This window comes from Gnatocerus cornutus, chromosome 9, assembly GCF_029298725.1.
Source record: "Gnatocerus cornutus isolate USDA-ARS CGAHR chromosome 9, icGnaCorn1.1, whole genome shotgun sequence".
Classification (NCBI taxonomy): Eukaryota; Metazoa; Arthropoda; class Insecta; order Coleoptera; family Tenebrionidae; genus Gnatocerus; species Gnatocerus cornutus.
The window spans coordinates 9775957-9803197 of NC_142241.1; the positions used below are offsets into that span (position 1 = coordinate 9775957).

The window sequence follows — 27241 nt, forward strand, 5'->3', positions numbered from 1 at the left end:
GTTCCCATTTTAACAGTAGTTACTGAATGCTTGTAGCTTTATTTTACCTACAAAATGTTGCAAGGATAATAACGATGCTCCTACTTTGTTCAAATTACAATCAGAAAATCTTACAACTTTATATTTCCAGCTGCAACTGAATACAATACAGAACGAGCTCAATATACTTTCATTGATTCATAGCAAAGTAAACAAGATAAACTCATTTAAGTGTTAATATTTTAGACATTTCAACCGATTTATTTAAAGAGGAGTATTTCACATGGAATATGTCAAAATGAAATTGTCGCCTCGTGTAAAAACTGACGTAGATAAAACGATCAATTGTCAGGCTGCGCTCGGCGCCTCCACCATTTTTGCCGCTTTCTTTGCACATTCGTATTTTCCATTGAAATGCTAATTGCGTTAATTTAATATGTTAATTTGTTACTTAAACAAGAATTAAAAAACAATAAAAGACAACCAACCATCCACTTCTTTAGGAAAGCTCAATTTGCATCACGCCAATGCAATAAAGAAACTTCATGCACAAGAATACAATTAGCATAAACTTTTTCTCAGCAAACATTTACCCCGGGCAACTATAACGCAATTCTATGGTAGTACATGTCTTGTACATCGCAATTTAAGTACTTTTTACAAATCCGCTAACCTCGTATCTCCCGTTTACATTTCAGATTCCATTCCGGTGCATAATGCTAAACCGCTAAGCCGAGTTTTGTGTAACTTGTTCTAAATTGAAAGCACTCCAAACTGGTAACAAAGTTGGACTGCAAACGGGTCGATTCTTCGCCATCTCCCAGACAAAACCTCATCTTTCATTCGGTACACGGAGATCGTCAAGTGAAAAAACTATAGAAATTGCTAATTACAGGGTCGTGTGTCCGATTGCAACCAGATGCAAAAAATATGTGGGATCGGGACGCCAGTGACAGTCGGTGGAGCTTGCGTACTGCGCCCTATCGATTTGCGCCCCGCTTGCAGACTCCTGGTGGAAGCGGTTGTGACCTCGAGCCTCCTGCAGTCGAGATTCGTGCTCGCGAAGACGATCACCTGCCGCCGCGACTTGTGTTCGAAAAGCACCACTGCCTTCACGTCCATCGCCATCGACCAAGACGTTATTTATAAAAGGACCTCACATGCACGCGCGATGTGATTGGTTCCGCATTAACTTTAAAACGCAAGAAATGAATTTACGGCGCGATTGAGTGACGATGGAAAGGGGTGAGCGCACAGCTTGTCATTAAGATAGACCACATTTCAACCACAGGCGGAAATTCGAACTTATATTTTCTCTTTCATGTTTCCGATTAATTTCCAGTCTTAGCATGTAAAATGTGCCTATAAAAAGAACCCCGAGCTAGAGTCATTGCCGTTTCGAATTCATGAGCAAAATTTAGAGTTTGAGAAGATATCGGTAAGCAAAATTACCCCGACTTTCACCTTCCTTTTGCTTGTCTTATTTGATTCAAATTACAATTATGGTCTTGGAATTCGAGTTTTTGCATATCGCTATCACAAGGCAACACCCATGTCAATGTCCAACTGTCAAAATGGGCTCAGACTCTGATGCCTCATTTTCAATTAACGAAAAAATATAAACGTCACCGAGTTCTTGACGGCGTTCTTCCGGCCTAAGATACGATTCCCTCTTTGACATAATAAAGAATTATGGACTTAAGGGGAGTCCGCTTTATGGACCTATAAAAAATCGTCTAGTCAGAGATCCATTGATACGGACATTGTAGGTCACTGGAGACCTAAACACATCAAGCGAAGTGTAGTTTAACATAATGGTTCCTAATTGCCCCAAAACTGGTCAATCGTATGATGTGATTAGTCGCCTGTCCAAATTTCCCGGACTTAAGAACTCCGGGGAGATTTCCAATTTTTGTTATCTCTCCCGGAATCCGCAACTGTCTTAAAACTTGACAAAAAATTTGAATAACACTCGCGACCTAGTTGGGCTTTTGTAGCGATTAAATTCTCTCCGTAATTTCATGCTTTACCAAAAGAATGAACATGAGTGACAGTCAAACTCGCTCGTTAATTAAAATGGTGTAACGTAAAATCGAACGGGATAAAATGTCTAATTGTAATTAATTTCACTCTGGACTCAATTACTTGGAAACGCGAAACGACTCTTCTTTAATAGCTCTAAATAAACTTGTTTATTCTCAAAAAAAAATAAAAGATAAACATCGAGGTTGCCAGAAGAAAATAAATTTCCATAGACTTGAGAAAAAAAAAACGTTTTTAAATAAGAGTGAAATTACACTTTTGGTATTTAATTTAATTACAAAACTCCCTCGTATTTTATGAATTAAATTTGTGAACATTTTGAGATGAAAGACGACTACAAAGAAGGGAAAGTGGGTTTTTTAGGCCTGAAATTTCGTCTTTTTGTTCAAAGTTAATTTAATAATCACGCTTGAACTTTGATGGCAAAATGATTCTTGCGGTTGTGAGAATATTGATCTGTCAATTAATAAAAACTGTGGGAAAACACTTCTGGGAAAACCCAATTGGATACGTTGAGCTAATGAAATGAAGTGCCGAAATTAACCAGTTTCGCACTTCTAAGTGGAAATCGTGTTTTTACAGTTATTGTTATGTCTTTCTTTTCTTCTCCCTGCGCAGGCTAAATTGAAACAGAGATAATAAAAATTTCAAAATTATTATTACCCGGCTTTCGCAAAAAATAGAAATTGTTATCATTCTGTTTTATTACCAATCCGACTCTCACAAAGTTACAAAAAGTTGCACAAAAAGTCCAACATTCAATAAAACGGCGTTTCGCCTACCAACTTTGTAAAAGGTAATATTTTACTGTTACAATAATCCGCCAACACCACGAACATCAAACATAGTCAAAATTATCCCATTTCAGGCATCGCTACACCGGTTTTAGTAAACAATTTACGTCATTTCAATTAAAACAGACCCGGCGCCTCCACCATTTTAGCCATTAAAAATAAAAAATGATTTACTTCTTTCATTTAATAAGAATTTTAAGCCAATAAAACCGCTGGTAAATAATACCAACCCACGAATTAAAAAACGAATGCCCCGGGGCCGACCCGAATTTATTAATATCGACATCAATCATAAATTCGCTACAATTTCCAGTGAAATTTTTCATCGTGACGATTCGTGTTTTAACTGTTTTAATGAACAATACGTATCGTGAGTTCAAAAATAGCCGCTTGCTATTTTCGGTCCTTTAATTCAATTCGTGTCGTGAATTAAGAAAATTAGCATGAAATTAGCTCGAGGGTTTGGAATTTTGCTTTCGGCCACGATGGTCTTTTTACATATGAGTCCTTGTTATCGTGGTTAATATCCTTGTTTTACATTTTAAGCTACTATAAAAATAATAAAAAACATATTAAAATTTCTCGCTCGTTTACATGTATAAGCGGCCCATCAAAATAGCTTAGAATGATGGACATGAGTGGCGTATTACCATCCGGAACGCTGTGAAAAAGTTGTTGGAATTTATTTTACATCCGCAGTGCTGATCTAGCCGGCGGCATACTTGAGGAAGTATTGTTCTTTTTGTTTTATTTTTAGACACCCAGTATGAGAAAAATCGTACAAAACGCTCTAGACAATCTTCGGGTGATAAAAAAGCAAGAAAACGAGGACTCCCTTTTATTCCTTAATTTCCACAAAAAACCTGATCAATGCGACGCTATTTATTCGCCGAAAACCCTCATTTTTTACTGGAACCTTTATATTATTCAGAGTAAATTTATGTTGATCTGTCCCTCGTTATTTTATTAAAGTGTTGTTGTATTTTAGCTTGTTTGTAATTTTTATTAGCGTTTTTTCACCTCGTTTTCACTCGTGCATTTTTAATGAACAATGCAGGAACGTTGAAATACTAGAAGTTTTTATCGGTCAATTGGGGTTTCTCGTATGCTGATTTTAAAATTCAACAATTTCGTATACAGGCTCTTAGCTCCTCCGGCACTGTTCATCATCCAGAATTTATTATGGCGTGTGATGTTACATTTATACAATGCTTTTAAAGTATTCACATTTGTCAAAACACTTTACCTGACATGTTTGTTTTCAACGAAATTTCTGAAAAACACCAAGACATTACTTGCCGGGCTTCAAATAAATTTAATTTATGATTAAAATTCACTCTTAAAGTTTTCTGGGCACAAACAGATTAACAAGAGAATTTTTCTAGGACATCAACAAAGTGCTCCTAAAGATAAAGTATCTGAGCTGACTTTTAAAGCTGAGGTTTCCGGAAAACATAATAAACTTGTGGAAAAATCATTAATAAAGACCGGAAAATATCCACTAGAATATTCAGACCTTCAACTTTCTATTCTCGATATTTTTTAAATCACTCTATATTGTCCAAACCCAAATCTTCCCATCTTTTCATAATCAAATAATTCCAATCGGATTCTTCCACGCCTCTATTCGTTGAATGCTTCGGTATTTTGCACTTTTTCGGTGTTCTGGGTTCTGTAGGGCTTTTGCATCCCTGAGTTCTTCCAACTCTGATGTGAATTTGTCTAGTTCTTTAGGTTTTTTCGATGTTCCTTCGATTTCTTGGATTTAAATTCGTACCTTTAGGTCATTTACCATTTCTGAATACTTAGACTATTTCTATTCTCTAAAAGCTATTATATCTATTATACGAGTATAATCGTGCAAATGCGACTGAGTTTCAGTATAAATATTGAGATATTGAGTTTCTAGTTGTTCCAATAAAATGATCATGTCATTGTGAGAGATAATGATATTAACAAAGCCGGGAACGTTGTGAATTTAATTATAGCTGCGGATTTACTCCGCCAAGCTGAAAAAGCAGGATTTTAAGACATCTCAAGCTTTTTAATTATGAAAATGTTGGCTTAATAAGACCACCGTTGCGTCTTACTTAATTAAAAAAATTCCCCGATCTGCAATGTTTCAACCGTCTTCGAATCGAATTCAAAAAATTATATGGTACGTGCTGATATTGCAGAAACAGCCACACGAATCGATCACTCTTAATAGAAATACACCTCCACCAGGTCATTCCAAATGACCTAATTTACATCCCTCATATAAACCAATAACGGAATAAATATCGCTGCCATTGAGATTAAAGATAACAAATCATTGCAAACTGTAAATTTTCCGAGCTTCGCGTTATTCCACCGATACGATGCAAAGATAAAAAGTGTTACAAATGAGGTAATCTTCAATTTGCCGCTTTCATGTTCTCTTGCAATTAAAACCAGGCTGTATCTAAAAGGCCTCAGGTTTGTGCTCTCTTTTAATCCAATTCGATTAGAGCTATGCCAGGTCGTGAACAGGTTAAACAACAGCGATTTTCAGTCGGCCGCCGCAATTACTAAATAAATCATGCAGAGGGTGATTACGGCTAATGGATGCTTAATTAGAATGTCCCGAGTGGCACGTTCCTGGGGTTGTAACCGCGTCGACTAGATAACAGTTTCTAACTCATGAAATATTCTCTTAATACAATATTTTCCAAACGGGCATTAAATTAGTTACATTTCTCCATGCAGCGGAGTGCTTTGTGCACAATAAGATGACCATTGGCTACGGTCTATCCTGGCTCCGAGCCAACCTCTTTTGCACTTTACAGTAAACAGGACTCAAGGTCGTTGGAAAAAGGAGAATCCGCTGACCTGGGCTGGGTTGGATCGTCGCCAGTTTCTGCATGATGGCGTTGGTTAACACAAATAAGCGCATTTATACGCAATTTGCTGAAAAAAGCGACAAGGGAGCTTTACAATGTCAGCTCTTGTTATTATTCACCTTCTAGTTGGGTCCGGTTCGTTTATTTTCTTTGCTCCGATAAGAAAGCGATAGAAGATTGTTAGCGACGGTCGATTTTTCCATTTCAGCACGATCTCATAAAAATGTCCGCCGTTGCAGTAAATTAGACAAAACTCACTTTTATTCACGGCAATGTGTGTTAATTAAAGGGCGGAGTTGTGATGAGAGTCGCTTTGAAAGGGACACTAACACGGTTTAGAGAATAAATGAGAGGCAAATAAACCGTGAATCACGTAAGGAGAATGATTAATGCCGCTGCGGATGACAGCAAACAGTGGCAACAAATCCTATTAATTACCGCCACTTTTAAAAGTTAACCAACATAAGAAGCACGAAAACATAATTCTATCTATTTAAATGATACAAATTGTTTTATACTATTTTTATTTCCTTCAATCTTCAGTAGAATTCAGCCTGTAAAGAGCAGTTTCTTTCTAATTCCGAAGTTTGTCTGCTTCCACGTAATTATAGGAAGTGCCCTGCCTATCACTCCCAAGCTGCACGTCCCCCCAATGAGGTTCTAATTTAGCAAAGTTTAAAGTTTCATGTTGAGATCAATCAAAATTATCTACTGTTAGTTAATAAGCCGAGCTTGGTCGAGCAAAAAAAGTTTGATGAAGTTGTGGTTTCACTAAGATATCGAAACTTTTTTCACAATCCCACATGAAAGACCGTTCTATCTAAAATCTATCAAAATGTATTCACAAGTCCTTTGTGGAGCACAAAGCGAACAGGAAGTGACGTAATCAATAGCAGCACCAGGTTGTTGTCGTCATAATACTCCGATTATTTCAGCCGTCAGATAATTACAGCTTCAATTACCTCCACAATGTTGAGCGTCTCTATTATGGGAACGAATATTATATCTGACGCACTGGGCCGCCATTTCTGTTCAGATTACGTTTCCTTCAGTCAAAATCATTGTTGACAGCCCCCGAGATCTTTAGAAAAATGAAGCCATAACAAAAAACGGAATAAAGTGTGGATCTCGGACATTAAATCAGGATTCGATACCGAAGCCACCATGGGAATACCCGAAGAAAGGTGGTATAAAACAATTACTTTACGCACACGTGTCGCAACTAACTACGAAAAACGAGTTTGCACTCTTAATGACGATCCTCAACTCCAACCTTTAAAAACAAGAAACTGATTCAAGAAGTCGATTAAACTTGGTTGGCTTAAGGGCGAGTATTGTAAGCACCTGGTATCAGCCTATCTCGGTTATTAATTACAAACCTTTCGCAACTTCGAAAGACTCTTTCGCAATCAGAGCAATGGGTCTGTCAAAAAGAGCCGTAAGAAATTCGGATGATTAAAGAGTTGCCTGTACGAAAAATTTCATTTTAATTTTCCCGGGCACTGCTGTAATGAACGTCAGAATCCCCTGATCCTCTGTGATTATACGACGTGCTACAAATTGTTGCTAATTACGGAAGTTGCGTGCTCGGTCAAACGGCGCTTTTGTGCCTAAGTTGAACCGTATCCAATTATTTTTATTGAAAACTCGCACAGAAGCTATTCGAAAATTGTGAAGAAAATAAAATAAAAAAAATACAACAGCTGAGCCCGATCGATATGTGCACTAACGCGATTATTTTTAAAAAGAAAAAGCGGTGACATTTGAAGATAAGCAACTTTGGTTAAAATGGTGGATGCGCAGGGTCACAGTGCTATATTTAGACAGTATTTGCAGAGCGGCTTATTCCACTTTAATGAATCTGATATGAGCTTTGGATAAAGCCCTCGAGCACACGTGAATTTAAGAAAAAAGTTTGTTTAAAAACCCAAACTATTCTGAAACAACAGCTGAGCTCTCGGATCAATAGAATAACGGTGCAATAATCCGATTACTTCCTGAAAGAAATTCACCGAGGAGAATAATTTTGTAGATGATAGTGGACAAATTTCTGTGTCGGTTATACAGTAATCGATCAAACCTCTGGACAGTAATGTCATACCTCGCTGGGGCTGTCATCTCCAGCTAAACCACCATTTTTATTCCCGAAATGGAATTTCTGCACTCTCATTTCGTATTGTACAACCACTCTAATAGCTAAGCTAAACACAATTATTGTATTACTGCAATTCTTTCTCAGAAATTCTTGCTAATTCAATCTAACAAGTAAAACAGAGAGGCAGCTCTTTGATCTCGCTTGCTGAAAAAAATAACAAGTTTTCTGTTAGCTCGAAAGCGTTAGCGTTAGTGTTAGCTCGAAATTGCAACATCAGCTCCGATTTATTTTAAATGCGTCACTGAAATTATAGTGTCTTTCGATTCATGATCGTAAATTTTTCGTTCGGCTTTTAGATTCTCTACAGATTAAAGGAAGATAATCCAGTTTCCATAAAAATTCTGATATCGAGAGACATTTTTCAACGCTTTAGAAGCGACAAAATCTCACGTTAAGTAAATATTTTTTCTTTTATACTTTTATCGGTAAGCTGAGGAGCGATAAAACAAACTCGATTCGCTTTCAACCTCAACAAGAATTCATTATTTTCAATATTCAAAGCGGGGGAGGTTTACTATTGTAAGTAAAAAGTCAGTTTTTCAATTAAAACGGGAATTTTAAAAGCAATCTTTTTGATACTGTAATTTAGTAAATGGGTCGTTTGCTTGTCGACAAGTGCAAATAGCATCCCGGCACCTCCACCAGTCTCCCTCGGTAACTTAAAAATATTGAACCGAAAAACAACACTAATAAATGTATGACGGTGCCGCCTCTACAACTCAACACTTTTGGTTCCCTTGTTTACGAGTCGGCTAAAGCATTACCCGCTCCGCAGAATTTATTTGTTGGAGGAAGGCAAAGAAATGTTGTGAAATAATTCACCGGTCTGAAGTCGTCAGATAAGAGGAAGGAAAGTCTATCCTACACAACAATTTACTTTGGCTTGCAATTGCAGTGTTGTTTCGGCCATGACCGAGATAAGCGGATTGTTGCCAAAATGAGCTTCTTAAAGATGTGCTCAATGGTGGAAATAGATTCTAGTTTTGTTGGAAACACGAGAACTGAAGATTTATACCAAAAAGTGTCCTATTGTTGGCTGAACAAACAGAATGATCTGTGGCGAGTGTAATATGTGAATTGACATCGATACCGTTCTGTGACGTCATAGACATCATTCTATTAATGAAAAAAGAGTGGGCATTTGAGTGACGGACCCATTCAACCGAAACGGATTGTTACAAACAAAACAATGTTAACAATGAAAAATAATAGAAAAAAACTTGATGGAAAAATCATTACATCGACATGTTTTAAATTACGTGAGATATAGAAAATAGCAGCAATTACTTAAAGAATTGATCGAGCCACATGACGGCCTCTTATTACGAAAGCTAACGAACTAGTTAACTCATTAAACGCACCGTGTACCCGTAGCGAGATTGCTCAACTCGGTGGAGTAAATTATCCAACAACTCGGGACAATGAAGTTTTTAATTCGACGTATTCCAGAGAACCTTTAATTAATTTCGTTTTATCTCCAGCATAAATTCTGCCTAGTATGAGTCTTGCCTTATTTATTCACAATGGGACGGCAGCGTGGCAATAAAATTAATAAAACAACTAAGATCCCAAATCGGGTTTATACAGAAGCGAGAAGGAACCAAAGACGGGACCTTCCATTCATCAATGTCTATTACGAAGCTCGCTTCTTCCATAAATCTTTGATTTTTCAACCGCACATTTCATTCTACTCTTCACTGTAATGTCCCGGAAACGTCGCCGCTTTTGTCCTGGGAATAGGGAATTATTGAAAAAAACAGGTAGAGCGTCCTAACAGATTACGCGGGGGTCGCTCGCTCCTGCGGGAGTCATTCTTGACTAAATCAAAAATAATTCGAGACACTGTGACTCCACGACCTGTTTACATCTGTCGAAAACAACACCGTAAAATGCTGTGATCGATCCTTTTTTCCTGATTTTTTATACGTTATTTATTAAGTTCGCTGAGTTTATATTTCCATCGGTGGCGGCGCCATTATTAAACAGACGTTTGATTGACGTTTATACAATTGGCAACTAGCAGACAGAAGCATTAATAATTCGCCGCCAGCATTGAGCGACGAAAACTAATTTGAATTAATCGAGATGATAATGAAATTTATTTGAAACCGGTGCGAACAAATCCCTTTTCGACACACTGTGACGGCTATTAGAGAATTTTAAGAGCTTGAACAATTGGCTAAGGCTCTTTTCACAGAAAACTGAATTCAACGCCAGCTCTGTAATTTATTCGCGCTCGACTCAGTTATCACCAAACCATGCAGTTTCAGCTTTCATTATTCAATCTATTGCTCACAATTGTATGTTATTTCGGGTTGCAGCGCTGCCACCAGAAATTCATAATTAGGAGAACAAAACCGATTGTTTCTCCAGAACGTGAATGATTTATTATTTCAAAAAAATCAGCCCTCGAGTGTTTTCAATAAACGAAAGCAAGAACGGAATTTTAACGAACTCTGATCAATTTGTCGCTGTCATTGTCATGTTCTTATCTAAGAAATATGAATATTAAAGCACGTATTCATACGACTAATTATCCTAACACTTGGTACAGCCTCTACAATTATCGTTCCTCTAATAACACTCTTCTGCAAACCAAATTTGCGGCATTCATTAGGATAAAACGTGTTGATTAAGGGGTGTGTATGCGGGGTTAGTTACTTATTGTTTGATGAAATTACTGGTAGCTGCCCTGATCGAAACCAGTGACAAGTAACGAGGGGTTGATTGACATTCGCTTAATTAAGCGCAAGTTCTGAACAAGTAAAATATGCCCCCCCGGTCTAAAGTAATGATTTTGACTGAAAGGAGAGTCACGCAAGATGTCCTGCTTCAATGTTAAATCTCAAGAAAATTATGTACATGTAGTAAAATTCGTTTTATTGCTCGAAAATGTAATAAATTACGCAGGTTTATTAGTCCTACAGAGTGCAAAGTGGTGTGACTAATGTTTAATTGGTATCCCTCAAAGTAAAATATAATCTAATTTAACCCTTAAAGTGTGCAATTCTCGAAAAAAACGCGAAAACAAACGTTTACACTGTAGAAGTTAGAGCTTATTTAATAATTCGCAAAGTTGTAAAAAATGTTGACAATAAAGGTATGATTACGTATTCCAGCAGCCCCGGAAAAACGTGATGTGTTTTCTGAATATCCGCGTGCTATTGATCAAATTGTGCGCATAAAATGACGTAACATATTTAGCTACTTGTGTAGTTTAACTATTCTGGAAAAACATGACAAATCATTTATATTTTCGGATTTAATGGGTGGTCTCATATTTCACGATTTTCATCTTTTCCCTGCACTAACGCTATCGATCACACAATTCCACCTCATTTTTCTTCCAACTGTCACAATTACGTAATTTAAAGTCGATATATAATGTGTTGTTTCGCTTATTTATGCATGAGAACGTATTGATCAATGCAATCTCTCCACTCGTCTCTATTCCATGCAATTTCTCCTGCTCTTCATAAAACTTTCATCTTCATTAGTTGCGCATCACGCTATTATAATAATCAATTCTTCTTTTTCCCCACCGAGAATGTTCGCCATCATTAGTCTTCTTGAGCGCTTCCTCTGTGTAATTCTACTCGCATAATCCTTATCTGTTATATACCATTATAATCTCGCTGTGCTCATTTTCTGCGTGGTTTACCAACTCCAAAAGTTTGGTCCATCAACTTTAGCACCGTCTCAATCAATAATTGCAAAAATTAAGCACATCAACATACGATTAGCTTTTAAATCACTCCATTAACTCCCTAACTACTGGGAGATTTATGACACCAGCCATTAAAATTAACGAGGCGAGAGTATATTTTTTAATATCTGTGATATAGGGAGCGCTTTCTGGTGGCGCTATAAATGGTTTAATGAAAAGTCTTGAGGGAGAGATTCCGAACTTTGGAGGTTATTGATTTATCGGCTTCATTTTAAACATAAACAAAAAATTTAACTCCTTTTCTAGGCTTTTCCGGACGAAATAGCACTCATCATTTTATTCACTTCAAGCTTTTGAAAATTTTAAATTTCAAGTTTTTAATTTTAAATATTTCAATGTGTAGCTTACTTAAAAAGGCCTTGAACCGGTTGTAAAATCCTTAAAATTTCCAAGAAATTGTTTGGAAGAACTTTGAGCTACTTACAAAACTCACAATTTTGAAGTCATGATCTCAAATTCTTTTCGCCACTTTCTTATAGAATTTTTAGATCAATATATTCTCGAGTTTCGGTATACTGACATTCGTTTTGAAAGTGCTAAGTCCTTTTCAAAATTAGATTTGACACCTCTGCGATTAAATTTACCGTTGCTGCTTGCAAAATTGTATTTTTTGTAAACGATGAAACTAGACGGAATAAAGTAAATACTAATTATGCTTTTATGTGAGCGTAAATTTTGTATTGCAATGCAACATTTTTACAGCTTCCAATGAATTTTCGCATGAAATAGCCACCATGAAAAGCGTCGTAACACGTTTTACAAACCTAAAAGCATACAAAGAGAAACTTCCATCGAAACATATGCTGATTGAATCCCATGTTAAAATTACAAAAGCAATTTTATTATTCCGAAACTTCCTTCTTCCACCATCATTATAACGTGTAAAATCTCTGAATATTTTAAGGTAGTAGAATCTGTAATTCAAATTGCAATCGTGTGGTCGGTTATTATTCGGACGAGCACTCGAATGAAATGCGATCTGCAATTACGCGAGATTGTTTGACAAGGGTTTAACCGCAGAGGCCGTTAGTTAACAGTGTTGGATTCGTGACGTTTTCCATTACGAACACCGTTGCCGGATTCAAATCCGGTATGACGCTAAGTGAACGGTCAAAACGGTAGTGAGGCATCCGGAAACTGATGCGACTTGGTTGAGAATTTTATTTCGTTTACTTAACCCGATACATCACCGGAACCTTTGAGGTCGACCAACGCCGCAATTCGGACCCTCTTCCGACATTCCGGAGTGATAAATACCTACGTGAAAGGTATCGAAAATTCAATTTAACCGGGAGCGGAATGAAAATTTCAGGAGATTACCAGATGGTGAGAAAATGTCTGATAGGAAAATGGACAATTATCGGAATTTTCTTTTAGAACGTGTTATACAACTCCAATGCGACTCTCATGACTTAATTGCCACTTCCGCCCTCAGAAGTTATTGTTATTAAAATTCTTGTTGTATTTAGCGGAGACAAGCGAAGCAGCGAGCGCTTCGCGGTTAAACAACGCAAATTATCCAATTCCGCATGACAACAATTCTTGGGCTCCAGGGAAGGATTAATTCAGCCTGAACCTTATGTGCCATTTTCAAGCATTCACTTCAAGTACCTATTAGTTCTGTCTAAAATTCCGGACTCCCGGAGCGAATTTGGGCTAATTTATAGCCCACGGAGATTTTCCTTAGTTCTCCAATGTCATTCATCTCTCTCAATCACAGCTGTGGATTCTGGACATGCCACGCCTAGCTCACTCGTCATCGATGTTCAGAAGCCATCTTACGTTTTATTATTTCTGGAAGTGTTATTGACGACGTGGTTTTCCACCGCTGCGGGAAAAGAATGAGCGACTTTCCGCTAACAAAATTTCCACAAATAAAATTTTAAAAGGACCACGTTACGGAGGAGATGGAGCAAATAAAAATGTACGTTCGTTATTTTTTTCTTGGCGCATTTTTTACTTTCGAGTCTAAATGATGTGCCGCAAGTATAGTACAGGTTTATTTAAAATTTAAACATTGGGGTGGCGGCAAGGCATGTGAATACTAAAGGATCTGCTTTGTATATCCTCCAACCTACCTCTTCCCATTGAGTTAGCAGTCTTCTAAATATTTTAAGTCATACTTTGGACAAGATCATCCAAGACACAGAAACAAAATTTTCTTGAAATTGAAAGTGACACAAAGAAGATTATCCAAACCTTTCCTAAAAAAATATCCCCAAAGTAAAATCTCCAAAGCAAAGTTTTAAATATGCAAATGCACAAAGTACGGTCCACTAGAGGTCATCTAAAGTTCGTTTAACAACAGTCCTGGCTTGTTTACCCAGAAACCGATTTGCCTCCCCATGTAAACATTTAATATTGTATACTTTAAATTATTCAGGACATTTTATAAAGCAGACAGTAAAATATGTTGTGAAATTGCATTACAGTACTTGTTAATTCAGAAAAACAACGCCCGAGTTTGCTAAATATATACACTACTAATTAATGTTTTCATTATAATGAAAAGATAATTCAATATTCATGTAAACATTATTCTAGTTTGTACCTCTAGTATAATAACATGAAATTAAACGTCTTCCGCTGCAGCTAATTTAATTAAACATTTTTCGAGTCGCTCCTTATCTGTCAAAAACATTTCAAGCCACAACATGCGCTAGCGATTTGCAAGTACAACACTACACTGGACTAGAAATTTGCAAATAGACTACAAACTTTCAATCGATGTTACTTTGACAGCCGCGTAAAACTTTTCGAAATCTTTTTAATCCGGAGCATTATTGAATTTCATTAAAGTTCTTTAATAGCGAATGCTTGGAATTTTCTCCCATAATTGTATTAGGAACACAAGCGCTGATTTTCCGTTTCTGGGAGCGTGAACTTTTTTGCCAACAGCCCTCGAATAACAACTTAATTTCAGAAACACGTGACAGTTACAAATAAAGCGGCAATAAATCCAAACACCGAATTCGAGTTTTTCGGTTAAAAAAGTAAAACTGGTGCGATTGTAATTTATTGGGAGGGATTTTGTGATCATCGGAAACTGTCGGTAACAGTATAGAACAAGATAAGTTTTAACGATAGTATCATATGAGGGATTGTTCCAGCGATAGAGTTGGCCGTCGCTTTTGTGTGATTTTCTTTATAAAATAGCACGCAATCAATCGTGAACAGAAATAGAATTGTAATGTGGATATCAGATAAATGTTGCGTGCACGCAAACATCCTTCGACATGGAAAGTCTAACATCTTGAAAGGAAACATAAATGTGATTGCAATATTTTCTCGAAATAAGCTCTCTAATTTTATATGTCCCTGCAAAGTCGGTAAAACTCCCAGGTAACGTCTTAGGAAGTCCCGAGAACATAATACTCTTATCTCCACGATCCTCTGCGATTTTTGTCCGGATCTTCACTTCTTGGGTGGTTTATGGACAGAGTCAAGACAACAATAAAATAAATGATGCCATTTCGTCACCCCTATCAACGCAATTATTGTCCATTTATTACAGTGTTCTTCTGCTGATTGAAAAAAAGTTGCCTGCGAAACAAAGCGGGGATCTCAAGGTTCGAGATTTATAAAGGAAACTCTCTTAAAGATGACCCCAATAAATGAAGATGCTAATTAATTTAATTAAGAGCTTGAGCTGAATAAAGCTGTTGCAATCTGTTTTGCAGTTTAGTGCCGGCTTGCAGAAATAGGACAAAAACACCAGACCTGACATGAAAAATAACAAAAAAGCGCTTATAGAATTGTTGCTAAAAATAACTCTAGTCAACAAGGTTTTGTCCTGGAGAAGAGGATTATCTTACGCCACAATTGATACCGAATTTTAATTCCAAAATAAAATTTGTAACGTATGTCCGCTTCTCGCTCGAAAACTGGCAAATTTCTCAAATATTTAGTTTACATACGTCAAAACTGCTGCGGTGGTTAGTTACGACATTAAATTTTTTCTCAAAGCCCACTGCGAATGGAAACATAATGGATCCCTCGATACATTTATTATACATATTAGGGACAACGATATTCCATTTTTGACATCTCTACTGCTCACGTAAATAATAAATTAAGATGCATTAACATATTAACAACAATGGCGGCTAATGCTGGCTCTAACACGACAATCCTACTGGATATATCAACCCTATCAATGCTCTAATCGTCGTTTCAACATGCGTTTAATAGAAACGTCAAATTTTATTACAGGTGTATAAACGTAAAGCCCTATTTCCACACTAATCCGATGATCGAAATTGCTAGTGTCAAAATTTCAATTGAATTGTGTTTGAACATAGAGATCTAGGACTGATATTTATCAAAAAGGACAGTTTCATTGGTTGGTATTAAACGTGAAAAAGCGACGTTGGAGCGTTTTTCCTTGGTTGTTTTATCGTAAAATCAGGCACCGCTTGGTCATTCGCACGCTTGTAAACTACCAATACTACTCCACTTCAAAAACTGGTATTTGCATAAGCTTGTCTCATCAATCACGCTCGAGAAGCCGTGTAGTAGTCGCCCGATATGCAAAATACCTCGTCTTATATCCACAAAGCGACAAGTTTGAAGTGCAAGAGTCGGTAATCTGGTACATTGTGATTTCGCACCATCATCACAATCTAGTTCAATCGTGTCTTGCGCTTTTAACGTTCCGGAATTAATCATGTGTATTGTTCCAGGGCTGCGCTGGCAAATGACGAGCTTCGCTACGTCACTGCTCCTCCTGCTGGCTCTGGCCGAAGCTGGCGCCCCCAAATGCAAAATATCGGAGTTCGCATGCAACAACGGCCGATGCATCCCCCTCAACAAATTCTGTAACATCGTCAACGACTGTGGAGATTCATCAGACGAACCGAGATATTGCACACGTGAGTTGAAAACTATTCTAACTTCCCCACAAACGTTATTCGGATTTACAATACCGGCAAATGTTACCACTTTCTTCCGGGTTTTATGAGCGAGTGCACTTTTGCCCCTGTTATGTACGTCCGAGACCATATCGGAATTTAAATGGCAGTCCTGCAGAGTGTAATGAAAAAAGTTACGGAACAGCCGCTTTATCCCTCGTTTATATTCAGCAGGAATTTAAGTGCATGCCACCGCGAATAAAACGTTTTGAACCAATTCGAGTATCAAGTGGATGTGTACTTCATAAAAAGGACGAATCAACGATGAAGATTGGTGGATGCGCCGGGTTCCACAAAAACACCAGACTATATTAATGTAATTTTGTTATTGCAAATTGTCGGAATATTTAGCGTAACACGAGACATGTTCAAAGCATTTAACGAAGCGAAATGGTAAAGTTTTGAGCGGACGAATGGAGTAACATTTGTAACTTTCTTGTTTAAGTGAATGGGCGCAAATTACATTATTTTTCATGTTTCCAGCGCGTCACAATCAAATACGCGCAGTTTGAACATTTCCGAATCCATTTTAAACAGAATCGAACTCACCTTATTGATAGCAGATCATAAAACGGCGATTGGAATGCGTCCAAATCGGTGATATCTGAAACAACGACAAATAAATTAAATAGAAACGTTCGATGGTAAATAGCGAAATTGATCTTTTCAGGTTGTAACCGCACCTACTACGGCGAAGCCGGAAAAACGTACGACTTGGAACTACATCGTCCCAAAGAAGACAAAATACCCTTCATCTGCCACCTAACTTTCACCGCTGGAGGAGGCGACTTTGGCGACCTCATCCAGGTACGGTTTACCCCCGTGACATTAAAAATCCAAATCCTGATTAAAAAAACCGTCGCGTCGGCATGAAAAGCTCACTGAACCGTCCGAACGCGAGAGTCTAATTAATTTTTTTGATTGAACTGTTCTTAAATTCTGCAACAAAGTTCTCAAGTCAAGTATTCACATAAAAGCTCCGGGTTTAATACGGTAAAATTTCATTTAATTAATTAATACGCATATGGTTGCTCAGGTGTTGAAAAACTTGGATTAAATTACGTAGAGCTTTTTAATCGAATCATTTAGTCTAGTACTCGTAAATTTGATGGCTTTTAATTCGCGCCTGTTCAGACTAACAGAATGATATTCACTATTCTTGTATCATGCACGGCTTGTTAATAATTCAAGGCTGCGTAATTACGTACGCTCCGGTTCCAGTAGCAGCCGTCGTTTAGTTGAGAACTTATTGCACCATACACGTAAATGGCAAACCCCGGTGCATATTAATTCCAAGTTCGAGGTGCCATTACTGTAACTATAATAAAAGCCTTTCCGATTTTATGTCGAATAGGAAACATCGAACTGCTTCATTAATATATGATCAAATTTTCATATTTATAATGTCCAACATTTGTGCTGAACAAGCAGGAATATTAACGCGTCATTCCGGGAATGCTATTCAAACATCAAAAGCGTTCACTGGAAGTTCACAGTCGTCTTCCATTAAATCATAATAAACAGTTAAGTACTAAGTAGTCTCTAATTCTGTGATAAAATGTAATTTACACTTTACTCAAATTAAATTTTTGAATTGGCTTGTTACACTTCTCAAAGGCGATAATTCCTTAATAGTGCAGTAATACAATAGAAGTAGAATATTTGTGCAATCTGATAAGAATCTAATAAAAACCTGAAATTCCCAAATATGCGGAAGCGGAAGCAAAAAATAATCTCAAATTTGTAAGGCTTTAAACATTTTAATATATGTATGTAAAGGCGGTTTAACATGATCTCATTATTTTCTCAAAATTTACGAATAAAAGTTTAAGAATTTTTCTGTCAAATTACGTTCAAGTTTTGTCACAAAGCAGAAAAATGTTTCCTGTTTTCTAAAACCTCCAAAATCAGCAGTTTGGTGGTTTATTCTCTTCACTTGGCGCATTGTTACTGCGCAGAACTGTGAATTTATTTGTGAATTTTTTTTTGCAAAAATATTTTCTCCAATTTCACTGTTTGCCACGATAATATTTGTTTGAAAATAAATTATCAAATTTTTTTATTCGTAAAAATTTGAGTAAAAATGTGATCGTGTCAAACCGCCTTAAAAATAAATTCATAAAAATTTTTAAGGGAGGCGCAAAACAGTGTACACTCTGTCTATAAAACTCCTTCAAATGAGGAGCTATTAAAGGCAGCAGATCACGTCTAGAGTAAGTTACACTTTCTATGAGTTATAACAAGAAATTAAATTAATTTCTTGTTCTCCCTTTATCTTTCACCGAGCAGCAGCAACAACAAACTCATCGTAAAGTTTCTTAAAAGTTAATAACATCTTTTCGAAGGCTTACATCGATGTTGGAAAGGTTTAGACGTTATCACCGTCGAAAATAGGATATGAGAGTGCCGTTTTTTGCTTCGTCTATTGTTCTACAAAAAAATCAATGTTCGTACAAGAGAGCGTGTCAGAGTCTAGTGTCGCCGCAAAAGCTTTCTGAAGAAAATTAGTCTAATTATGTCGTGCGACGTATCTAAAGTTCTAAATTCTGTCGTAAAAAACTTTCTAATTGTGTAAAAAAACAGAGCTTGTCACGCAGACGTTGAACGTGAACAAGTAGAGTTATTGCTTTCTAATCAGACGCCAATTTTGAGGAGCTTGCAGGTCCGGAAATTGCTTTTGTTTATAGCCAAATGCGATCTCATCAGCTCGGATGTTCAATTCAAGTTAGCAAATTGGAGCAAATAGTTCGAGCTAATCTTGTTCTTCAAATTTTCCTCGTTATCTCATTGATATAGCCCGAAATTGTCATTCATTAATATGCATGAATCCCCGTAAACTTTCGCTATTACACGAAATTACGAGCCCGCTAAGGTAAATTTCAGCAATGACTGTACTAGCGCAAAAATTAACTCTTTCGAGCTATCCATTAATAAAATGAAAAGTTCTAAGGCCAGTCCCTGCTGGAGCATGGCGGCTTTTCATTTGCATCAAGATACTCGCATCTTTAGAAAGAAAACATCTCTGGGGATTCGTTATTCATTTGTAAAAAGCGGTCGACGGCTGCGTTGAAATTCCATCGGGCCGACGCGTATTTATCTTGGGATTTTTGAGGAAAGTTGAATTTTACGCCAGAAGGGCATTGCAGGGGAACATTTAAATGCACGGCGTGTTTCAGACTGCCGCAACCGAGATTAAAATTCTCAGGAAGAGAAGCATTTACATACATCCTGCACCGGTCCACCACAAACACGCGAGTCCTGTTTATGTCAACTGGCATTCTCGAGCGAAGAATTAAACGGTAGTTTTCTAAAAAGAAACCGACGTTTTGATTTATTTCTCTCTACGAACATGCTTTCAAATAGTATAAATCAAACGTTCGCTATATTGGTAGTGCATTGACATCACCCCGAGCTGTCATATCTGAACGCGAGTGCTGAAACATCGAAAAAACCACTCTTGGAATACAAGCTCAAAAAATAAAACTTGGCCTCCAGTATCTAAATAGCTCGATGAAATATCATATCGGTGCATCATATTTTTTTTGTTTCAGCTCACGTTCGACAGTTTCACGTTGGGTAGATTCGTGTCTTTCACTTCTGACGGTTGTCCAGACGGTGCCTTACAAATATCGGAAGCCGGTAGGCCCCAAGTAGGAGGATCATGGTGCGGGACTTCGTGGGTTCCCGCAATTTATTACAGCGAAACTAAAACTGTTACGATTTATGTTAATTTACTCCGCCTCGCCAAAGATCAAAACGGTTACAATTTCGACTTCCGTTTGGAGTACAAGTTTCTGCGGAAGAAGCTGGCCACTGTTCGCTACGGAGGAGGTAAGTTTCTATTCTCATACAAGAATAAAAGTCGAGAACTTTAGTTATTGATTATTCAAAAAAACTAGTCCAGGGAGGTGATAAAAAGATTGGAACAAATTTTTTCGTTCGCAATCAGAGAAGCAGTCAAAGAAAACTTTCGAAAAAGAAAGTTACATGTCTCACGGTTTCAATAATATTTAAGAAAATCCTTAAGAACAATCGGATCAACTTTATCCGTTCAAATATGCGGGTGAAAATTTCACAATGATTTGACAAGCTGTATTCAACGTGGTACAATTTAGTGACAAGATGTAATTGCTTACCTAGACATTTCCATAATTTAGCAGCGCTATATATCTCACAGATTTCCGTTTAATTCACAAGAATATATCAACGACAAAGATAAATATTCCTGTGGGATCTCCGTTTCTTTAACAAGACAAAATAGTCGAACCGAACAAATTTACAGATTCGCAGAAATTTCTCATTTTCCGTCGAAACAATGGTGTTTTTTAAACTATCCTTATCGCAATAATAAAGTCGTCTCACAATAGAATTAACGTTGAATTTTGCAGGAATGCAAGTTACAATAAGCCCGCTGCTGTGAAACAATACACTTTTTGCGGTATCTCTCCGGTGATTTATAGGTATAATTCGTGTTCGTTATAGGTCTGCCATTCCCGAACACAACAGCACCCTCAGTGGAACCCGAGCCCGAATACTACTTGGGAGATTTAATAACGGGTACATATTGTTCCCGAATTTTCAGCGACTGTGATAGGAAGCACTGCCGTCTCCAGTCCCCCAATTTCCCGGGGGTTTACCCGCGCAATTTAACGTGCTATTACGCAGTACGCCAGCACGAGATTCCACCGGGTAAACATGCCCTCATCATTGTACGACAACTCAAAGGCCAACTAGTCTCTATTAGAAGTCAATCAGCTCTTTATGGTACTGCGAGCACTCGCGAGCTTAAAGTCTGGGATGCCTGCAACGACGTCCAAGACTACGTTACTGTGTACGATGGTTATACCACTCGAGATCCGGTGATTTTAAAATTCTGCGGAGGAGGAGAAGCTGTTCCTGAAGCGGTTTCAAGTGGACATGAACTCCTAGTGGAGTTTTCCACTTCTCCGTATGGAACTTTTCTCTATCCGACACCTTCGCAGGCGTTGCACGGTTTCCAGCTGGAAGTAGAAGTAAGGGAATGGGAGCCGAATTAAACGATATTAAGACGATTGTATGCAGGTCAAGTTTGTGGATCAGCAATCACCGACGTTCGTGAAAACAAAGCGTCAATGTGAATTTTCCCTACGGGGCACCAACAAAGGAGTATTGGAGAGCCCTCTGCATTCCTTGCCAGCCAACACTACCTGCCTCTATCACCTCCAAGGCATCGACACGTCAGTTTCTCCATCCCCTATACCTTTCCGACCCCTTTCTTCTCGATTTCCAGACTGGAGGCACGCCGGCATGATACTCCCACCTCCTCGCTACCGAGTTTGGCTCAGCATCGTCAAATTCCACGCTTCAGGATCCAGAGACCCCCAAAAAATCGATCAAGAAATGTGCCGCAGTTACTTGAACGTGTGGGACGGCCAACTATGGGCACCATCCAATTGCAACGATCTCTTTTGGTAAGTTCCAGATCCATCCTCACACCAATTGTATTTATGTCTCTTCCTAAATCAGATCTGTTTCAGTGGCAGAGACAAATCTAAAAGCGCTCCTCGAACGAGTTTATCTGGCTCTGCAAGCGGTAAGAAAAAGAACGTGACTTTGCTGGCACGCTACTGCAGAGAACACGTGCCCAGAAGCTGCGACCATTCGCTTTTGTCTAACGGAACTCGATTTCCCAGGCCATGCACACTGGCCGAAAGCTTCCTGACCTCTGGAGACAGCCTCACGTTGGAGTTGCGGCTGGCAGACTCAACGGCGCTCAGGTTATTACTTTGAATAAATTGCAGCAAACTCAAACACGGGGTTCCGCGTCCGGGCTAAATTCCTGCGCTCTCTTTAAACAGATAGGGCCATTCAGATAACTCCTTCGGGTTATTTCCCTATTCGATGAACATTTATCTAGCCGGAGTGCTTTACGAGAGAATTGTGCTTTGTCTTCTTGATCTAATTACCGGAAGTTTTTTAAAAGCACCAGCAAATTTCATTTATGCTTACCGTGAAATAAGTGGTCATAAAGTCAAAAGTTTCCCTAATCACGAACTGACCGGAATAGTGCAGTTTTATGGAGCAAAGGTATTGTGGGTCATAAAAATATAATGAAACGAACATGACTTTTCGTTTTGTTTAAATCAGACAACAATTGCATTGGCTCATTTCTTTATTTATACGGTCGCAATTATAGCGACTGTTCTATTATGAAATTTAACGAGGCTGGGACCTTTGTATTGTCCTGCAGCAGGACCTAATCCAGTAAGTTAATTTGAAACTTGGCCCCGGAAACGAGCAAATTGGTTCGCGCAAAAATGAACTTAGTCCACTTCTTCTCTTTCAGGCCAGTGGAGTTCCGGGCTCTGTACGAGTTTGTCGATTTGCATCTCGACGGTGAGCCCTTCGGTCCGGACGCTTGTTCCCGGAAATTCAGTAGCGCCACTCAGGAGGCCCCGCAAAAATTCAGATCTCCTCGGGATATATTTCTCTACGGAAGAGGCGGGGCAAAAAACATAAGGTAAAACGTCATGTTATTCCGCCATAAATCTTTTGTACCGGACCATTGGATGTTTCCAGTTGCGTGTATCGCTTCGAAGCCCAAAAAGACGAACGGATCAAGATAACGATAACCCAAATGACGATAAAAAATCGCGATTGCAAAACGAAAGTGAGCAAAGACACAGATCGACTCGAATGCTACGGAAATACGACGGCAACGGTGCGTCTGTTCGAAATTCCTTGGGCCGATGTACCTGGAGTTCCGAGAGACTGCCTGTGCTCCGTCGACAAAGATAAACTCATGCCGTTCACTTACGTTTCCACGTCTAATGTAGTCGAATTGCGTTTTGACGTGACCGGAATGAACGCTTCTGATGATTTCAATACTTTGTCGTTTGAAGGAACATGGAAGCTTATACAAACTCCGGTTTGTCCTAGTAATCTACGGATGCACGGACCGAGCGGAGAACTTCTCTTGAACTACCCGAACAAATCACCAAAGGAGGTAAGCAAAAAATGTAGAAAAAAATTGATCTCGCAACAAATTACACTCATAACTCCGGAAAAACTATTCTCATGTCCAGCGTATTTAAGCCCAAATTATTACGTTGTCTCGCAACAAAAATCTCAAGCAAAGACTCCATTATTTCGAGGCTTAATTTAAGAAATTTCCATTGGTCGCCGCTGTTTAATTGTTTTAATTTGGTGATTTGGCAGAAACAAATGAGGTCATTAAATTTTACAACAGTAATTCATATTAGGCTGTTCCGTAATGAAAGTCACTTGTTAAAGTCGTTCCGTTAGGCCAACGATCAGATGCTAAAATCAAATCGATTTTGACGGATCACTTCAACTTTATTCGCAATTCTGCTGATTGCTGCATTGCTGCAGAAGCACGTGTCAGCGGTAAAAAGGTTGTGGCTTGCTGTTTAGGGTAATAAAAGTACTGAAAACTAAATCGTGTTGTGACTGACCTAATTTCCGACAATAGCAACCACAATTTTAAAATTCCGTAGCAAGCACGGAAAATTAACTTTATTAATTTTTAATTGTTTGAATTTTTTATTTAATTTGTTCTAATTAGGAACTTAGCTACTCAAGCTGGAAGTTCTGATTAAATATTTACTATAATCCGGAAGATTTCCAGCATTCGTGAAGATCCTAAACTCGAAATTCATCCAACGTATCCAGATAAATTTGGAAATATTAAAATAAAGGCGTAATAATTAAAAGAGACGGCGCATCCACCAAAGTGTGTTATTCATTTTTGACGGCAAAATGTAACCCAAAGCCTTAACAAACTTAGGAAGTAAAGCTATTAAGTTTCATTTTATCGATATTTAGTAAAAATAAACCATTTCGAAGGCGATCCCACAAATAGACATCGGCACAATGAATATAATAGAAAGTGAGTATTTAGTAATGGGAGTAATAAATTTTAACTTAAATATGTATAACGCTAATGCGTCATTATAAATTTATCTTAGTCCGGTGTTAAGTCATTATCGTCCAAATAATTCCAATAACTTGTTGGGAATTTTCGCCGGTTGTCCAATTTAGATCCAACTACTCGTTTTCGCATTCACGTAAAAGAGATAAAAATCCCGAAACTTCCCAATTAACCTCCCAATTCCATTAAAATCGACGAAAAGTTTTATCAGCGGCGAACCTCGCCACGTTGCAATGGAACGAACGGTCGTTTTTGCATTTGGATTTAATCTGACCCATTTAGCCAGCCGATTCGCTCTTGAACATCATTTCCTGAATTTCCAGACTAACTGCGAGAACAGCCCTCGTGTGATAATTCCATCGCCAAACAAGTATCTTTACGTGAAGATCAGCGGTGTGATAATGAAACATTCGAGCCGCCTTGGAACCGGCAACACTCGGAGTGTCTCCTCCGGAAGATGCGGAACTTCTAATCGGATTAAGGTGCACACGGCCCTTTACTCGGCTCTCATTTGCCCTTACAGCTCCTCGTCTCGAAACAATCTCGTCGAGGTCTTTTCCGAAGGTTGGAGTGTAGGCAAAGTCGATGGCCATTCCATTGGAAATCTCGCTCTAGACAAAATTGAAATCGACCGTCTCGGGAAAGATCTACCGAGATCTATCGTCGTCGAGTTTGTTGGCAAAGAAGAAGCTTCTTATTCCGTCATGTGGTTGGAGCTCGGCAGAAGGTAAAATCGTCCAATACTAGAGACTTAATCCGATTGAATGTTGTTGTAGGCGCGATGTTCCTCCCAACGGAATGGGACTATTCCTTCTCAAACCCGACGAGTGTCAATATCGCTGCCCGGAATTAGACGCTTGTATCAACTCGACGGTGTGGTGCGATGGCACCGAAGACTGTCCATCCGGCATCGACGAAGCTCTCACCCACTGCTCCATGATCCTCCAACTGCCACCTCTATATCTCTTCTTAGGAGCTTGTGGAATTCTTATTTCTAGTTTCGCGACATGCATGGCCGTGTGGAAAACTTGCCGCCGAAGACCGCGCTCGATATTGCAGACGCGCTTGAAGAGTCTTTCCTCAGACACTGCCATTATCGACGAAAAGGGGGTGATTTGCTGACACAGCGACAATTCTGTGCGTTACGTCGAGGTCGACAGGGTGACAACAGTGTGACGATCACACTTCGAAACCGACGTAACGTGCAGAATTGGTATTAGACTTTTATACATTTCGTAATTTAGAAACGGACCAAGCAAATAAAGCGAATTTTAGCGTTGTGATTTTGATAGGAGTACCTGTTAGAGGATGGAGATTATAGAGCTTTTAAATCGAGCCGGTTCCGTAGCGCATGAAATGAGTCTATTCAGTGAAGTGTTTTGTATTCAGAGCATTCGTTAAAGAGACACTCTAAAGTTATTTTGATAAAGGAAGAACATGTATATAATTGTAGTCCACGCAATCTAGCTAGGCATGTTCTAAGGTAAGTGCTCCGCCCTGCTTCTGCAAAAAACGGCCACCAAAAGTAACAAACTTCGCTAAAAAATTTCTAAAACAAACTGACTTCCGGGGTAGATCTATTACCCAATTTTAGTAGCAAATTTGGTTTAGTCGGTTGAGCAACTCCCGCACTGATCGATAGAACTAAAGCCCGAATAATTTTTATGTTGGGCCTTGTTTGACCTAATTTAGTTAATGAAATTAAATTCTTTTTCGTTCAGATTTTCCTTTCAATTTTGTTGCTCTTGACGTTTTTTACTAAGGGCGGACTTTCCGATTTTCCGTTAGCGAATTTCGTGGACTACCTCTGTCGAGAAAATAGAACCCCAACTTCATTTTCCCGACAATTGGCACTGTACTGTCGAGTACAATGACTGATGACACGTTTTGTACATACTTAGAGAAATCAAAACTAGCAAATTTCGCATTTATTAGGTAATAAAATGATAGCGCGCGCCGAAGTTACACCGTAATCCTCCCATTTTTTATCCCTTTAGCGAAACCAGGGAGTTTCATTACAATCGCATTAATTTTTCAGAAAACCTGCTATTGAATCACAGCGCGAAGCTTCGATTTGTTGTAGCATTAATACTTGATGCAACCTTGCGATGTAACTCTGGCGTGGCGGAGATATTTTCAGCTGAAAATAATTACGAAAATGCATATCAAATATGCTAACAATGCTTAAAGTTACACTGCCATAGCTGTGGCGCGAACATCATTTTGTTGGTTTGGTCGATTCAAGGCTAGTTTAGATCCACGACAATCGCACAAGCTAACAAAATTCATATCAAAATTTTTACACCAAACGTGGTTTGTTTCTATCGAGGCCATTTTTACAACTAAGTTGTCTTTCGATATAAGAAAAAAGTAACCAAGAATTTCCTCCAGTAGAATTGTTGATATTTGAAATAGACAAATAGTCTCGTTTTTCATTGTAAATAACTCCCATAATAAATTTTGAATACGTATATGGAGCTATTTTAAGTGGTAGCACAAGTTGGTCAGGTGAACTGACAATAACGTAGAAGATTTTAACAATAAACCTATGATTAGAACGAAATTTTGTTACAAAGTAAGAAGAGAATGTTATACCGAGAGTGTGTTGTGACTGTTAAAAATCTACAATATAGAAAAATAAACTATTTTAAAAAAGTACTGAAACTTGATTCATTTCGCATCATCCAATTTCCTCCCAACAATGACTACACGACAACTCAATTTGAAAGTTTCAAATTGAAATTTATCATACTTCTTTCATCTCCCTGCTATTCTCCAGAATTAATAATTATAAAAAGAGAGGAAAACTTGCGTTTCCAAAGGAAGTGACAGCACTTGTCTC

General features: G+C 38.3%; 2 protein-coding genes across 4 annotated transcripts in view; one reads left to right on the top strand and one right to left on the bottom strand.

Moving 5' to 3' along the window:
- Positions 1 to 27241, bottom strand: part of Orc5 (origin recognition complex subunit 5) — a 44795-nt gene that overhangs the window by 2113 nt on the left and 15441 nt on the right. For both annotated transcript variants that reach the window (XM_088045208.1, XM_088045209.1), the window contains exon 2: positions 17019 to 17073. The gene's annotated coding sequence lies outside the window, so the exon portion shown is untranslated. The remainder of the gene's footprint in view (positions 1 to 17018; positions 17074 to 27241) is intronic.
- Positions 1134 to 25610, top strand: LOC148168686 (uncharacterized). Of its 2 annotated transcripts, none has more exons than XM_088045196.1 (11): positions 1134 to 1224; positions 16242 to 16430; positions 17140 to 17276; positions 20021 to 20300; positions 20952 to 21481; positions 21531 to 21919; positions 21986 to 22225; positions 22795 to 22968; positions 23028 to 23454; positions 24723 to 25126; positions 25176 to 25610. In XM_088045196.1, the coding sequence occupies exons 1-11, from the start codon at positions 1215 to 1217 to the stop codon at positions 25519 to 25521; spliced, it is 3126 nt and encodes a 1041-aa protein (XP_087901322.1). In that variant the 5' UTR covers positions 1134 to 1214; the 3' UTR covers positions 25522 to 25610. The 2 variants fall into 2 exon arrangements, with proteins under 2 accessions (XP_087901322.1, XP_087901323.1); XM_088045197.1 differs by lacking the exon at positions 1134 to 1224 and adding an exon at positions 1251 to 1417.